This window comes from Oryctolagus cuniculus, chromosome X (genome assembly GCF_964237555.1).
Source record: "Oryctolagus cuniculus chromosome X, mOryCun1.1, whole genome shotgun sequence".
NCBI lineage: Eukaryota > Metazoa > Chordata > Mammalia > Lagomorpha > Leporidae > Oryctolagus > Oryctolagus cuniculus.
Genome location: NC_091453.1, coordinates 69,350,196 through 69,367,267, shown reverse-complemented (window position 1 = coordinate 69,367,267; position 17,072 = coordinate 69,350,196). Strand labels below are relative to the sequence as shown.

At 36.6% G+C, this 17,072-nt stretch overlaps 1 protein-coding gene across 3 annotated transcripts in view; it reads right to left on the bottom strand.

Moving 5' to 3' along the window:
* BRWD3 (bromodomain and WD repeat domain containing 3) overlaps positions 1 to 17,072 on the bottom strand; it is a 132,691-nt gene that overhangs the window by 6,122 nt on the left and 109,497 nt on the right. For 2 of the 3 annotated variants that reach the window (XM_051827378.2, XM_070066568.1), the window contains 7 exons: positions 16,249 to 16,305; positions 14,059 to 14,199; positions 12,614 to 12,685; positions 6,868 to 7,020; positions 5,354 to 5,517; positions 4,956 to 5,053; positions 4,293 to 4,451 (listed from right to left, as the gene is read on the bottom strand). In XM_051827378.2, coding sequence (XP_051683338.1) covers positions 4,293 to 4,451; positions 4,956 to 5,053; positions 5,354 to 5,517; positions 6,868 to 7,020; positions 12,614 to 12,685; positions 14,059 to 14,199; positions 16,249 to 16,305 — 844 coding nt within the window. The remainder of the gene's footprint in view (positions 1 to 4,292; positions 4,452 to 4,955; positions 5,054 to 5,353; positions 5,518 to 6,867; positions 7,021 to 12,613; positions 12,686 to 14,058; positions 14,200 to 16,248; positions 16,306 to 17,072) is intronic. The other variant, XM_051827379.2, reaches the window with a different exon arrangement.

The window sequence follows — 17,072 nt, the reverse complement described above, 5'->3', positions numbered from 1 at the left end:
GAACACAAAGCCAATATAACTAGAGTGAAACACAGAATCAGAGGAAATGATGGCGATGACTGCCAGCAGAGTTTTAAGCAAGAAAAAGAAAGGATCTGATATGAAATACATTTTAAAAGGCTTATTTATTTTGAAAGTCATAGTTACAGAGAGAGGGGGAAAGACAGAGAAGATCTTAAATCCATGGTTCACTCCATAGATGGCTGTAATAGCCAGTGCTGGGACAGGCCAACGCCAGGAGCTTCATCCAGGTCTCCCACATGGGTGGCAGGGACCCAAACACTTGGGCCATCTTGCACTGCTTTTCTCAGGCCATTAGCACGGAGCTGGATTAGAAGTAAAGTAGCTGACACATGGACTGGCACCCACATGGGATGCTGGCTTCACAGGTGGCAACTTTACCTGCTACACCACAATGCTGGTACCTAGATAAAGAGTACCATCGTTGGTACCTAGAGAACAGATTATACAGGGGGCAAGATTGAAAGCAGAGTCCATTGCCATAGCCTTGGCATGACATGATAAAAGATATACCAATAGAGGTGATGATAATTAATTAGATTTGGAGAAATTCCTTCTACAAGAGTCATGAGAATGAACCTTTAATTTTAGAGGTTGAACTAATGGGACTTGCTAACAGAATGACTGTCAAGTGTTAAACACAGAACGAAAGTAGACTCCTGGAAATCATGGCTTGAGCAATGGGTGAACGCTGAAGGAGAAACCAGTTTGGGAAGAGTATTGAAAAAAGTCAAGATTTTAGTTTACAATGTTCCAAGGAAATATATTTATTAAAAGAAGACAATTTAAAAAGCAGGTGGATATACCAGTCTGAATTTCAGAGGATGGAGCTGGAGACATCATTTTGGAAATTTTCAGTAAAGCGATGATATTTAGTATCTTGAGAACTAGGCAAGTTCACTGAGAGCAATTAAAGTGAGAGAAAGTGCCTGAGGTCAGAGATCTGGGATGTTCCAACACTGAAAGAAGAATCAGCAAAGATAATCGAGAAGGACTATCCAATGAGGTGGGAGAATAGACTAGAATGCTTAGAAGGAGGAAAGATAGTATTGGATCATGACTATCATAAGTGAGGTCATAGATACGTAGCCATAATCCAAATGTTCTCTCCTCACAGAGAAAAGAACAGTCAGAAAGTAGCCAAGTGCCAGGTGAAAAATCCCTTACATAATAAGCATTATGGCATGACACTGTGATCTTGGACTTAAGAGTGTCTAACTGTGAGGAAATAAATGCCCGTTGTTTAAACTGTTCACTCTGTGGTATCTTATCTTGGCGTCCTGAGCTGAATAATGTGCTAGGCTAGAGTCTAAGGTGATAGCAACAGAAAATGTAGACAAGAGAGTTATGGTATTAAAGAACTACAAAATTTGCACAACTGAAGGGATATGAGGAGTAAATGGAAAGTCAAAGAACACTGTAAGCTTTTAAGATAGGTGACTAGGAAGATGGTAGTACCATGAACTACAATAGAGAGCACAGAAAAAGGAAGCTAGCTTGAGTGCAAAGATGATAAGCACCCAAGGGAATTTTTTAGGAAGCAATTAGAAATCAGACTAGTAGAATATAAGATGCTTGGGCTTGGTATATGCATTTGGAGAGTCATCAGCATCAGGATGATTGATGTAGTCATCACATTATTCATAGAAGCCAAAAACAGAGAAAAACAGTGGAAAACCCTGCAAATGAAGAATAATGCCACAGAAAATAAAAAGGAAATACAGAAGCTGAAATATAGGAGAAACAGAGAGAATAGAAGAATCAATATAGAAGCCAGGAAAGAGAGTTCATACAGGAGGTAGTAAAAAAGCATGTAATGATAAAGACATCAAGGATATAGGGACTAAGGACACTGGTTGGCCACTGAAGACTACTGGTAATTCTTGGGAGAACAGCTCTTAGAGAATGGTAAGGGCAGAAGCCAGACTGCAAAGAATAAAGGAATATGTGGACGGAAAGAAAATAGAGGGAGGAATCACAGGCACTCTTTGTAAAAGCTTGGCAATAAAGGGGAGGGCAAAGTCAGAGAAGGCAGTGGTATGAGTATGCAATGTACAGCGGGATCAGAGGAGAGAGTGAAGATAAAAAATAATAGTACTAATCACTTAACCAGATATGTTTTGGTATTTCTCAAGTAACATAAAATTACTCTTTGGAAAGTCTATTCTTAAAAAAATATTTATTTATTGAAGGGAGGTGGGGAGGGAGCAAGAGAGGAGGAGGATGGAATGGTAGGAGGAGGAAGAGAGAGAGAGAGAGAGAAAGAAAAGAAAAGGAAAGACAGAAAGACACTCTCCCTAATATGGTGGTTCACTCCCAAAATGCCCATAATGGTGAGGTAGAGGGGGAACGGGGGCCTATACAAAGCCAGGTGCCTGGAACTCAGTCAAGGAGTCCCCTGTCATTGGTGGGAACTCAACAACTTTAGCCATCACCATGGCCTTTCAGGGTCTACTTTGGCGGGAAGCTGGAGTCACCAATACATAAAGTAAATCACCAAATCTTATTTTGGCAAATATACTACAGTTGCATTGAGATATAATAGATGTTAAAAATCATAGTCACAGAATTTTAAAACTAGGAGACTTTAAAATTCATGTAGTCAAACAACATCATGTGTTCTCATAACTTATCAAGAGCCACACAGCTAGGGAGCAGAGATGGAAATGAAACACAACTTTTCTAAATCTACATTCATTGCTCTTTGTACTACAAACCATGATGTATCTTCTACATGCTTAGTAGCAGTGTTAAACTGAGATGCCGAATCTCCAAAACAAAGGTGTTTTTACTGGGAGATGAGAAAGGAGAGCTATGCCAAACATAAGAGCCAGAGCTAGAGCTGGGAACCGAATCTAGGCACTACAATATGGAAAGCAGGCATACCATTTGGCAACTTAATGCTAGGCCAAATGCCCACATCTAGAAATTCTATTTTTAAGTAACTTGATTCTGATATAAAAATGGACATACTGATTAATATTTCATTAAACATGTGTATAAAATCTATATTCCAATACAAAATATTTGTAAAAGCCTATTAACCATTCTTCAAAAACTTCAAATAGCTGAACATACTAGAACTTTCTTTGAACATGTTCAGGGTCTATAATATAGAACTAAGTATAAGAAGAAAATATGAATAACAAAAGCCTTCAAATATTTGTCATAACTGATCACTGACATCTTGGTCCAAGACAAATGCAAATGATAATGAATTAAAACACTGAGTACTTTTAAGAACTTTTAAGAACTTCTTTTAAGAACTGAAAATTTTTCTTTAAATAAAGTTACATGGAAGCTAATTCTATGAAATAAAAAAAAACAATGCTCTCATTGAATGGGGAAAAGTCTTTTGAAAATTTCTGAAGCATTTTGTGAATCTCCCAGAAATAGGCAGCATACAATCTGAAAACCACTGACTTGATGATAGAGCAGGAGATGCCTAGGGAAGAGAATATGTGAATTATATAACTGGAAAAACATAGGGAAGTTATAGACATTGGGGACTGAATGAAAGCAAGGTTTTTTCCAGCCCAAATCCCATCCCAACCCCTTCCCTTCCTTCTCTCTTCCTTCCCTCTCTCCTTCTCTTCCTTCCTCCTTTCTCTCTCTCTCTCTCTAACTGCAGTAACCACAAAAATGAGACCTATTTAAAGAGGGTTTAGGAAATGCTTTCCTTTCTTAATACAGTTTACCATATGAGAAATGCTATATCCAACAATCTACTTCTTATGTGCCTGGGGAAAGAATTTTTCATTTAATTTTCTCTCCCTTCTTCATTTTATATTTTATATTAAATGGCTAAAATATGTGGGGCAGGTGTTGTGGCATGGTGGGTTAAGCCACCACTTGGGAAGCTTCTGGCCCAGGTCTGTGCTAATGCCTGGGAAGCACCAGATTATGGCTTAAGTATTTGAGCTCCTGAATGGATCCTGGCTTCAACTGGCCCAGTTCCAGCTGTTACAACAATCTGGGGGAGTGAATCAGCTGTTAGAAGACCTCTCTCTCTCTCTCTCCCTTTCAGATAAATAAATATTTTTAAAAACTAAAATATGTTTGAAAATAGCTATTGAAAATCTGCTAGTGGTCTGTTCCTAGCTGTGGATATAACAGACATGCTGTCCAACTCAAATTTGACAGCATTAAAATTTTCATTAACTATAAGGACATACTATTTCTACTACTTTAATACGTTAGCTATTAAATGATTCATCTTCCTTCATAAAGAAATTAAAAGATAAGTGCTTAACCCCGTATTTATTTCCTACCTTGTTTAACTGGCAAAACTCTATTTCGAAATGATTTGGCTTTCCCTTGGTCATGGCTATTTCCACTTCGGCTATGTCCACCAAAACTTGATGAAGAAAATGGCCCATCTGTTTCATCATCAATTAGATACAGTGAAAGCCCTTCAGCAGCATCTGAAACTTGCATTTTAAAAGACTGTTAACATAGGCAACATGTTTCAGGAAAATTAAACAGGCTGCTTTTAAAACTGCACTTCAGTTATTTTATTCTAACATCAAAATTGTGAGATGCTCTATGAAGTAAGTAAAAACATTTTGAGAACAAATGGTTTACCATCACTAAACATTTAAGGATAAAATATCAGAAAAACATGTCCAAGGAATGTACCAACATGTATAATGCATACTCAAATCTTTTACTTTAGCAAATAGATTGCAGATGAGTGCACTGAGATATAATAGATATTAAACATCATAGTCACAGAATTTTAAAACTAAGCGATTTAAAAATTCATATAGTCAAACAAAATCATGTGGCCTTATAACTTACCCAGGGCCACATAGTTAGACAGCAGAATTGGGATTAAAACACAACTTTTCTAAATGTAAATCCACTGCTCTTTGTACTATAAACCATGTTGCTTCTTTGATATAAATAACCCCAAAAACAAAAGGTATATTTACCAGGAGATGAGAAAGGAGAGCTATTCCTGGCATAAGACACTGAGGTATTCTGGTCATGTTTAGGCTGCAACTTCATTTGTTTCTGCTTCCCTTTTGGACTACAGGTAAAAATATATAACAATAAGGAATTTTTCCATTAGCAATACATCATTGTAGATGGTATACGCAATGCTTAAGCTGACCAAAGAGGAAATACTCTAAAATTCAACTAAAATGTTTCAAATTGATAATCTGAAAAGTTAAACTTCAATCACTATAATAAAAGTTTCCTGTATAGTAAAATCCACATGAGTACAAGGGTTCTGAAAAGAAATCTTGACTGTTGAGAAATTTTCAGATATGAGGCAAAACATACAAAATGCTTTGAAAACATAAGATGCTGCATCAATATATTATACCTAGGATCTCTGCTACTAGACAATGAACTGCTGCTGCTGCGTAGACGTTTTCTGTACCGTGGCCTTCTCCGCTTCTGACTCTGGATTGCTGACTTATATTCAGAGATGATATTTTTAATATGACTTTCAAATAAGGCAGATAATCGCAGTGTCATGCTATAGATCTGAAAAGGTAGAAATTATAGTCTTGTTTTAACAACTGCTTTAATTATAAAGAATTAAAAGGGACAAATATGCCAGGACCAATATCAGCATCGTAATCCCAGACAAATCAAATGCATTATGTAGTTACTTGAGAAATTCTTCTGGAAGAATTAAGATACTATTTCACCCCAAAATTAATAAATATTTATAAAAACATAATTTAATATTATAAAGGGTAAAGAAATGATTCTTATATGCTGTCAGAGGGAATTTTAAATGGAACAACATTATAAAGGACAATTTGCAATCTGTACCAAAAATCTTAAAGATATGCATATCCGTTAGCTAATATTTTACTTTTGGGAATTTGCCCCAAGGCAGTTATCAGAGAATTGCACAGACACAAAAATTATGATAAAGAATGTTAAAGATGCTTGCCACAGCACTATTTATTCATGTAAAATGAAAAACTGGAAAAAACCTAAATTTCTAGCAAGAGGACAATGGTCAACTCACATAAAATAATCAAATACTGTAAAACCTTGTTTGCAAAGAGTTATAATTATATGGGATAATTTTTATAATGCATAAGCAACAAAGATATGAAACTTACTATTTCAAGGAATAAACATATCCTAGAGGTATATACACTGATTATTAACTATAAATAAAAATAGGTGATGGGCTTTACAAGTGACTTTTGTTTTCTTTATACTTCTCTGTATTTCCCAAACTTTATGGAGAAAATAGATCTTTTATAACATTCAAGAACAAGGGTGGGGGAAGCAAATGGGAAAAATTATGACTACAGAAATTAGTAAAAATACATTTTCTAGGAGTTGAAGTAGGCAAGTATATAACTATTGTGCAACTGATTTCAAAGTTAAGCAGATTTGAGTGATTCTGATAGACAAAAATTATTATTGTAAATGCTAACAAAACAGAGAAAATATTAAATGTGAGTATGAATAATTACAATTTCCCAATAAGGGGAGCATAAATATTCAGGGATAATCAAAATATTTCATGTAAACTAATATTATCAACCATATTTTTATTCACCAAGTCATTTACTGGATATATTAAAAGATACTCAAATTACTACTTATCCTTTCCTTGTTTTCACTCTGGCAGATATAATATTATTAAAGAGCAAGGATAGGTAAGAGAAAGCAAGAAAAAGGTACTTATGCTGGATGTGTATTTAAATAAACCATATTTCAGAGAAGATACTGAGAACTGAACTTCAGTAACTATGTCAGAATTGTAATGCACACTAATTTAGCAATTTCAAAAGTGCTGAAAGAAAACTGCCTGATACAGATTACTAGCACTTAGATAATTAAACCGTCTAACATTATTTTTCATACCCTTGACTTTTTATTAGAGGTATAAGCTTTGGAGTTGCTGAATATTTGGCGAACATCCTTATAAAATTCCAGAGGACTACCATAGTTTCCTGCTTCCAAATTTTCTCTCACAGTGCTGAAATCCATAGGAGTATCAATAATATCTTGAAAATCCTGCAAAGAAGAATGTTATTAGATACTAAAGATTCATAACAATATTTATACTAAATAATACAATGGCACTGACAGTTGCATCCCTAAATACATATTGCTTTTCAATCTGCCAACTGCCTCTCCCCAACTTCAAGCGATCTTCTGGTGGTTCATGAAAAAAGCAGGAGTCTGTGGGAGAGACTTAGTCTTCATAGTGTAGTTAGTAGTCAACCATAAAAACTCTGAAAGGGAGGATTCCAAGACAGTGGAATAGGGAGGGAGTTTTACTGCTCTAGTCTAGAGGAAGAGAGTTAAATGGAGAGAGTGCAATCTCAGGGAAGAGTTAGGGAGAAAGTTGCAGAGGAAATTCCACACAAATTAGAGGGACACTGTGGATCTATGTGGAGGGTGTGGATGAGCACAACTCAGGACCCCAGCAATTGAGAGCCTCAGCACCAGCTTTGGGGAGTCAGGTGAGACTGGACTGCAGCAGTCCAAGCCACTGGCAATAAAGCTGCAAGAAAAGCCTGGCATGAGTCTGGCCAAGAGCCTTGTGGGGACAGTGTACCTGCCAACCTAGAGAAAAAAAGGGGGTCACGTTTCTCTCTCCCAGACCACCAAGCATTCTATAACTGGCCGAGAAGGGGTGGGCGCCATTTGGGACATATGTAACACTCATGCCAGCTGTGTCTGCATGCCCAGCAACCAGCTGAGAGGAGATGCATGAGTCTGGTGGGGAGAACTGACAAGGGGGTGAGTGCTTGTGACTACGGGAGCCTCGTGTGCTGGGACTGGGGAAACACTGTGGCTGCATGGTAGGGTGCAGGATGTGGCTGGGTCTTTGGGCAGTCACTGTGGGCAGCTCCACATGCTTGGGGCTCCCAGATTCCCTGGTGAGGGTCATTGCTGTGGGATCTGTGCTCACACCGAGGACTATACAGATCCTTTATGTGGTTCTTGTGGTAGTACAGATGAAAACTATACCCACTGGGGCTACTGACCAGGCACTGGTCTCCTTGGAGGAGAGGAGGTAAGCATGACACTATGCCAACAGAGCTGACTAAATCTCCCCTCTGATTAAAAAAAGAGATTTGCCACACCCAATTTGGATGTCACCTTGGATACTCCCTTCACCCCAGAGCACTGAACAGAGCTCCCTGGCCAGATTCAGCACATGCCTCTGGGTATTCACTGAAAGAGTAGACACTCCACTAAGCCACAGAAGCATAGCCCAAAGATAAAAGCCATCACAGGAGAAACCAACAACTATCTCTACAAATGTCTAAAAATAAATAGAGCAATGCAAGAAACATACATAAGGAAGAAAACATGATGCCCCCAAAGGAACAGAACAACACTTAAATACTAGAATGTAAAGATGAAAAGATTGAAGAGATGCTGGAAATGGGATTCAAAAATTGATCATAGGATTACTTAGATGTAATCAGAAGCAAATCCAAAAATTAAACAAATCCATACATAACATAAATGAAAATTTTCCCATGAAATTGAGATTCTAAACAGAAATCAAAATGAAATATTGGGAATGAAGAATTCAAATAAAAATGGAGTGGAAAGCCTTAACAACAGACTCGGTGAGGCAGAAGAAAGAAAAGAATTAATTAGAAAACTAATAAACGGTATTGGAGATTTGGGGAATACTATCAGCTCAACATATGGGTCTTAGGAGTACCTGGAGGTATGGAAAGAGAGAATGGATTAGGTGGCCTTTTTAGTGAAATAATTACAGAAAACTTCCACAATTTGGAGAAAGAAAGGCACGTCCAAGCATAGGAAGCACATAGACTCCTAATAGACATGACCAGAAAAGATCCTCATCATGACACATTGTAGTCAAACTCTCAATAGTAAAACATAAAGAAAAGATTCTAAAATGTGCACGAGAGAAACACCAAATTACTTTCAGGGGATCACCAATTAGATTCACAGCTGACTTCTCATCAGAAACCATAAAGGCTAGGAGAGAAAGTTGAGATATAGTCCAAGCCTTAAGAAAAGAAACTGTCAACCCAGAATACTATACCCTGCAAAACTATCATTTATGAATGAAGGTGAAATAAATACCTTCAATAACAGAAATTGAAAGTATTTGTCACTATTTGTCCAGTCTTACAAAAGATGCTTAAGGATATGCTACACACAAAAACATAGAAACATGTTAATCACTATGAAAGAAGGTTAAGGCAGAAAATCTCCCAGTAAAAGTACAGAGAAATTCCAAAGTAAACACTAAGAACATTGATGGGAAAATGGCAGGGCCAAGTTGTTATTTATCAATAGTCACCTTGAATGGCTTTAACTCTCCAGTTAAAAGATACAGACTGGCTGAATGGATTAAAAAACAAAACCCATCTATTTACTGCCTACAAGAAACACATCTCACCAACAAAGATGCATGCAGACTGAGAGTGAAAGGATGGAAAAAGATATTCCATGCTAACAAACCAAAAAAGAGCTGGTGTAGCCATCGTAATATCAGACAAAATAAACTTCAACACAAAAACTATTAAAAGAGACAAAAAAGAGCACTAGGTAATGATTAAGGGATCAATTCAACAGGAAGATGTGACTATAACAAACATATATGCACCCAATTACAGGGCTCCTGGCTATTTAAAAGAAATATTAATAGATCTAAAGGGAGACATAGATCCCATACAATAGTAACAGAGGACTTCAATACACCACTTTCAGAAAGGAATAGATTAACCTGATAGAAAAATCAGCAAGGAAATAAGAGTTAATTGACATTATAGATCAAATGGACCTAACAGATATCTACAGAACTTTTCATCCTACAGTTACAGAATACACATTCTTCTCACCAGAGCATGGAACTTTCTCTAGGATAGACCATGTGCTTGGTCATAAAGCAAGTCTCAACAAATTCAAAAGCAGCAAAATCATACCATGCATCTTTGACCACAATTGAATGAAGCTGAAAATCAACAACTTAAGAATCTCTAGATCATATGCAAATACATGGAGACTAAACAACATGCTCCTGAATGAATAGTGGGTCATTGAAGAAATCAAAAGAGAAATTAAAATATGTCTTGAAATGAATAAAGATGACAGTACAACATATCAAAGCTTATGGGGAGGTTAGCACTGTGGCATAGCAGGTAAAGCTGCCGCCTGCAGTGCCGGCATCCCATAAGGGCACCAGTTCGAGTCCTGGCTGCTCCACTTCTGATCTAGCTCTCTGCTATGGCCTGGGAAAGCAGTAGAAGATGACCCAAACCCTTGGGACCCTGCACCTGTGTGGGAGACCTGGAAGAAGCTCCTGGCTCCTGGTTTCAGATCAGCACAGCTCTGGCCATTGCAACCATTTGGGGAGTGAGCCAGCAGATGGAAGACCACCCCCACCCCGCCTCTGCTTCTCTGTAACTCTGCCTTTCAAATAAATAAATAAATCTTTAAAAAAGCTTATGGGATACAGCAAAAGCAATGTTAAAAGGAAAGTTTATAGAAATTGTTGCCTATATCAAGAAATTGGAAAAGGCACCAAATAAATGAGCTATCAGTGCACCTCAAGGCCCTAGAAAAACAGCAAACCAAATGCAAAATTAGAAGGAGAAAAGAAATAATTAAAATTAAAGAAAAATAGGGGGCCGGCACTGTGGCACAGTAGGTTAATCCTCCGCCTGCAGTGCTGGCATCCCATATGGGCACTGGTTCTAGTCCCAGCTGCTCCTTTTCCAATCTAGCTCTCTGCTATGGCCTGGGAAAGCAGTAGAAGATGGCCCAAGTCTTTGGGCCCCTGCACCCATGTGGGAGACCCGGAGGAAGCTCCTGGCTCCTGGCTTCGGATTGGCCCAACTCTGGCAGTTGCAGCCATTTAGCGAGTGAACCAGCAGACTCTCCCTTTCACTGTCTATAACTCTACCTCTCAAATAAAGAAACAAAAATCTTGAAAAAAAATTAAAGAAAAATAAACAAAATTGAAACCAAAAATAACATGGGAAAATATCAGTGAAACCAAGAGCTGGTTTTTCAGAAAAAATAAACGAAATTGACACACCATTGGCTCAACTAACCAAAAAAATGAGGGAGAATATCCAATCAATAAAATTAGAGATGTGAAATTAGAGAAAAAGGAGATATAACAACAGATACCACAGAAATAAAAAGAATCATCAGAAAGTACTACAAAGAGCTGTATGCCAACAAATCAGGAAACTTAGAAAAATGGATAGATTCCTGGACACACACAATCTACCAAAATTGAGCCATGAAGATATAGAAAGCCTAAACAGACCAATAACCAAGACAGAATCACTATGTTCTTAAATTGTATTTATGAAATGCATGAATTTTGTATACCTTAAATAAAAGGATTCTGGGGAAAATTAATTAATTTAAAAAAACCCGCTGAACGGACAGAACAGATAACCTATAGTCTCTGGTTTTATCTCTACAGAGTACATAATATGCAATTGCATTTCTTATTGAAAGCTCATGATACTTCTACATGCTGGCAGACTGTTTAATGATAGTAGAAAATGGGATTATTCACACATAATTACATAATTCTACTCTACAAATTAGCTATAGATAAGGGTACTTCAGAAAGTTCATGGAAATTTAATAAAGGTTTACCTTTGTGCAAAAAACACTGAAATCCATGAAGTTTTTTCATAATACATATTTTCCATGAAGTTTTCGAAGTCTCCTCATATTTTCAAGATTACCAACTCTGAGAATATTTTACTTAAAGTATCACTAGTTGAATGTCAATATAAAATTGGCCATGTTTGTTCATCTCTGCTTTTTATTTTTTTAATCAATGTGATAGTTTTGCTTCATCTAAGGACTTCTAATTCACAGGCTCAAAATTATTTTGATTTTGATTAAGGAAAAAGAAAGATTCCATTTTAATCTAAGGATTATCATATGGAATTACATCTAAAATTTGTATATATATATATGCAACAGCCCTCAAGAAATAAGTTTCAGAGTGAAAAATATAATCAGTGTTAGATCCTCTATCCTATTCAGAATCATTACAAAGTAAAATCACATTTCCCTCAAAAAGTAAACCAAAAAAGCCAGAAGAAGGGACTGAGATATTATAAAAGAGAAAATATTTTCAAAGCAGGAGAAAACACAATTGTTATAAATGTATCTTATTTTGTTAAAGCACAAAAAAATCAGAAATGCATCCCAACACAGTATGCCTTATGACACATTAAGTTTTTCATAGAAGAAAAACTGTTAGAACTTTTGTAATATGATGACAAAAACTTAAAAATGCAGACTGCCTGCTGAATGAAGTCCCAGTGGGAATAATCGGTTGCAATACACACAATTATATTATGTAACTGAGATTTTCTACTGTGCCACAGTAGCTTTAGATCTACATAAACAAGTAAACATTCACATGGATGCTACAAAGAATAATCTTGAGAACACATGTTAACTTTAAAAAACAAATAAACAATGACCAAAACAACTGAACAAAGGTAAAAGTGAGCAGAGTTAGAAGGTATTCTTAACAAATTATAAAAGGTTCATGTACAATATTGAGATGTTTAAAGTTAAAAACACAAAACCAACAAGTCTATGTCTTGTAAGAAACTACTAGGCATACCTCAGAAAGAGAGGGGTCTTGTCTTTCTGGAACAACTGATCCTGAGGATTCTCCCTCTTGCTCTTGATGGATCTTTTAAGGGTAAAGAGTAAACATTATGTTTCCAGACTACCTCAACAAAATGACCAAGAATTGCAATTCAATTATGGCTTAAGACTCAATGATCATTCAATAGTAATTATGCTTTTATTGACCATACTTTAAAGTGAAAAAATTCTACATGCACCACTCTCTTCAGCTATAAAATACAAGAATAATTTTTCTACCCAAAGCTCTATGAACAAGCAAAAGAAGCTTTTTTTTATTTGAATCTTGTTCTTTACTTGAATATTTTTCCGAAGACTTGTGTATACAGAAAACAACACTGATGTGTACTAAGCTCAGAAGACGGTCTGAGGTATTTCTGAAATACTGTTCTAATTTTTCTCTAAAAAAGTAAAAGAGATGGCTGGTGCTGTGGTATAATGGGTAAAGCTGCCAATTACAGCACTAGCATCCCATATGGGCACTGGTTTGAATCCTGGCTGCTCCACTTCCAATACAGCTCCCTGCTAGTGTGTCTAGGAAAGAAGCAGAAGATGGCCCAAGTACTTGGGCCTTTGCACCCATGTGGGAGACCTACAAGAGGCTCCTGGCTCCTGGGTTCAGATTGGCCTAGCTCTAGCAGTTGCAGCCATTTAAGGAGTGAACCAGAGGATGGAAGACTTCGGTCTCTCCCACTCTCTGTAACTCTGCTTTTCAAATAAATAAGTAAATCCTTTTTAAAAATGAGATTTGCTATCTATACTAAAAAAGAAGTCAATGTGTAGGTATACTCTTAGAAAAGAAATCCACCTGTAAGTAGTAGCTCAGCTCTGCCCACTGACCTCCTCTCAGGACCCTTATCCCACACCAAGCTATCTAAGACCCAGCCTGCTGGAGGGCTATGCTTTCTGCTACATGTTTGCTCTGCGAGCACAGCGGCAGTTAGCCACCTCTGTGAATTTATTTTCCCTTGAATAAATTTGTTTTGGCTATGAAAAAATAAAGAAATCCTACAATCTAAGTTTTCATGCTTATGTTATTGTTCAAAGAAAATTAATATATCAGTTACTCTAAATGACCATACTGATAACATGTTTAGTATAAATGAAACAGGACTGTCATGTCACCAAGAATCTAAAGTGTATATAAGTGCACTGGAGGTTAGTAAAATATATTAGACAAATACTTGAAATAAAACAGAAAGCAAAGGTTTGATTCAAATTTCATTTACAACCCACTAAGTGCAAGACAAGCATTTTAGAAGGTCATAACTAATCATACTACACCAAAGGAAGGAAGGAAAGGAGGGAAGGAGACTGAGGGAAAGAGGCAGGGAGAGAAGTCTGTTCTCCACTAGATTTTAGCATGGACATTTAAGGGAAATTATCGCATTGGCAGTTATTTAAATATTATATGCTTACTGGGTAAGAAGGAGGTTCAGCAGGCTGTCGAAATGGCTCTGAGTCTTCACGTTCATAAATGAGGCTCAACAGTTCTTTGCACTGTTTTTTCCAAGCATCAGGATTATACTTTAAAGACTGTCTTCTGCCTCGGCATTTGACCTATAGATTTTAATGGAATTACTATATATATATATATATATGCCCTTAAATTGTTCATTGTTTTTCTCATGCATCACTAATGTTAATATATTTGTATAAGATACAGCAGCTGCTATTTAAAAGTTTCTTAGTTTAAAACAGACATCAGGAGTAGGCATCTGGCATAACAGCTAAGTCACTGCTTAGAACGCTCACATCCCATTATCTTAGTGCCTGGGCTCAAGTCCCAGCTGTGCCTGATTCCAGCTTTCTGCTAATGCATACCCTGGAAGGCAGCAGGTAATGGCTCAAATAGTAGGGTCCCTATAACTCACACAGGAGACTTTAACTGAGTTCCTGGCTCCTGGTTTTGGCCTGGCCCAGCCTTAGTTATTGTGAGCATTTGAGGAGTAAACCAGCAGAGAGATCTCTCTTTGACTCCCTCTCTCTCTGCCTCCCTATCTTTCAAATAAAATAATAAACTTTCTATATGATCCAGCAATCCCACTACTGAGTATATACCCAAAAGACACGAACTCACTGTATCAAGGAGGTATCTATTCCACCATATTTATGAGAGTACTATTTGCAATAGCCAAAATATGGAATTAACCAAGGAGTCCATCATCAGCTGAATGGATAAAGGAAATGCCATGTGTATGTACACACACACACACAATGGAATATTATTCAGCTATAAAACAATGTGGTTCTATCATTTGCAGCAAAATGGCTGGAATTGGGAGGATATCATATTGAGTGAAAAATATCAAACACACAAAGACAAATGCTTCATGTTCTCCTTTACATATGGCAGCTAAAATTAAAAGAAGCCCCTGAGTGTACCAGTATTGCTGCAAATAAAGTGTTTGTCCAAGTTTGTTTTAATATTTGTCAAACAAATTGATAGGAATCACATATCACTAGTTTTAATTTACTTTATATGAATGAATTTGAGCATCTTTCCTTGATTACTGTGCTTAGTCACTGCCTCCTGCTGAACTATTGTCTTTTCATTTTTCATTTGTTGAATTCTTTATGTCAAGGAGCCAATAAGCCTTTGACTGTAATGTAAATTAAAATATTATCTCAAAAATAAAATATTTTTAAAATAAAATAAAAATTAGACATCATTATCCATGGGGAAATAAACAAAAATAGACATTACATTTACAGAAATGTTAAGAATTGTGATATTCTGAATTTTCATTTAAAAAAAAACCCTCCCATAAAGTACAGAGAAACAAATGTTTTTTTCCTCTACAAACTTAATAGATATATTACCTTAACATTTGCTGACAGCTAAGTATACTTGACAAGGGCACCATACTTTTCCTAAAACATTTAATTTTTTCTAGTAAATTCTTTGTGATGATTATCAAAAATTACAGCTTTACAACTTGATGACTTTTGTCATGATCACTTTCAATATTTCCAATGATACTCTTTCTTTTACGAAAACAACTACATATCTGCTTACCATAGAGGGGAAGTATGCAAAAAAAAAAAAGGTTAACACAGCTGGCCAGAGTCAGTTATCTTTATCGGGGCTTGCTTACAAGTTTGGATCTTGGTTGGAATTTGGGAACTTAGCATTTTAACTGTTTCCTAAATTGTAAAAGTGTTTTACTGTACTTAGCACAAACAATGTAATTTGTTTTGAATATCTGCTTTTCCTTCTGGAAGTCTGGAATCTTGGAATGTGCTAATCAGAAAGTGGCAATGCAACTTGCCCCTAGTAAATTCCTTGGGGACAGAGTTTCTACTAATATTTATGTTGCTCTATTTTCTTTGCTGGGGAAAGAGTGTGCTGTGTGACACTTTCTAGAAGAGAGAATATGAAGCAGCAAGCAGCATGTACATAGATTCCTCCAGATTTTGTGTTTCTTCCTATGATTCAGCTGTGTATCTTTACTGTATCACTGTAACAAATCTTAGCCATGAGTAACTCTATATATATTAGTTCCAACAGACCTTTGAGGAACTCTCCAGATTTGGGCTTATTCTTGGGGATCCCTGACAGAGGAAGCCTGGAAATATTTCTTCTCAGCAGTTCACTTATTTACTTACCCTTCTTCCAGACGAAGTCCCTGGGCCATCAGAATCTAAATCAACCAGTTCTGTATCCTAAATTAAAAGCAGGAGAATGGGAGAAGATGTTCAGTTACATTCAAAGTCTTACAAATTAGATGGATATTTACAAATATATGGAGAACATAATCACATTTATTTACAAATAAATGACAAAAATAACCACAATTAACTGTCACTGGAATAGAGCAAAAGCAGGAAGGAAATTTACTCCAAACTTTGCCAAGATGCTGTTTATTCAATGAACAATACACCGGGAGAAAAGCTGAACAAGTTTTCTTGTTAAATCAGAATAGGAAAATAAGGAACAAGTGTACTGACTGGTATCTGGTAAAATTTGTATCTAAGTGATAGTATGTTTTTAAAAAAATCTTATTATGTATGGCATGCCCATTTAATACAACTATGAAATATTCAAATATTCAAATCCTTTGCTACTTCAACAAATAGATCTCTTTTCTACAGGGAAAATATAAGTACCACAAACTAAGATTCAGTTCAGTATCTCTCTGAGAGATAGATTTATAATACAAAGATCCAAGGTCCAGGCACCACTGATGATGAAGAACCTAGGCAGTGCCTAGTGAGGGGGAAATTAGCTCTGGAGTTATTGAAACTCTTTTCTAATAAAATAAAGCTGTTGAATTACATTTTCCATTCTAACCCAGAGAGTTCTGCTTTGGGGAAAAATTCTTGTTACACTAAATTCTCAGTTAAAAATATATGTAAGGGGGCCAGCACTGTGGCATAGCAGGTAGGGCCACCACCTGTAGTACCGGTAACCCATATGGCTGCCAGTTCAG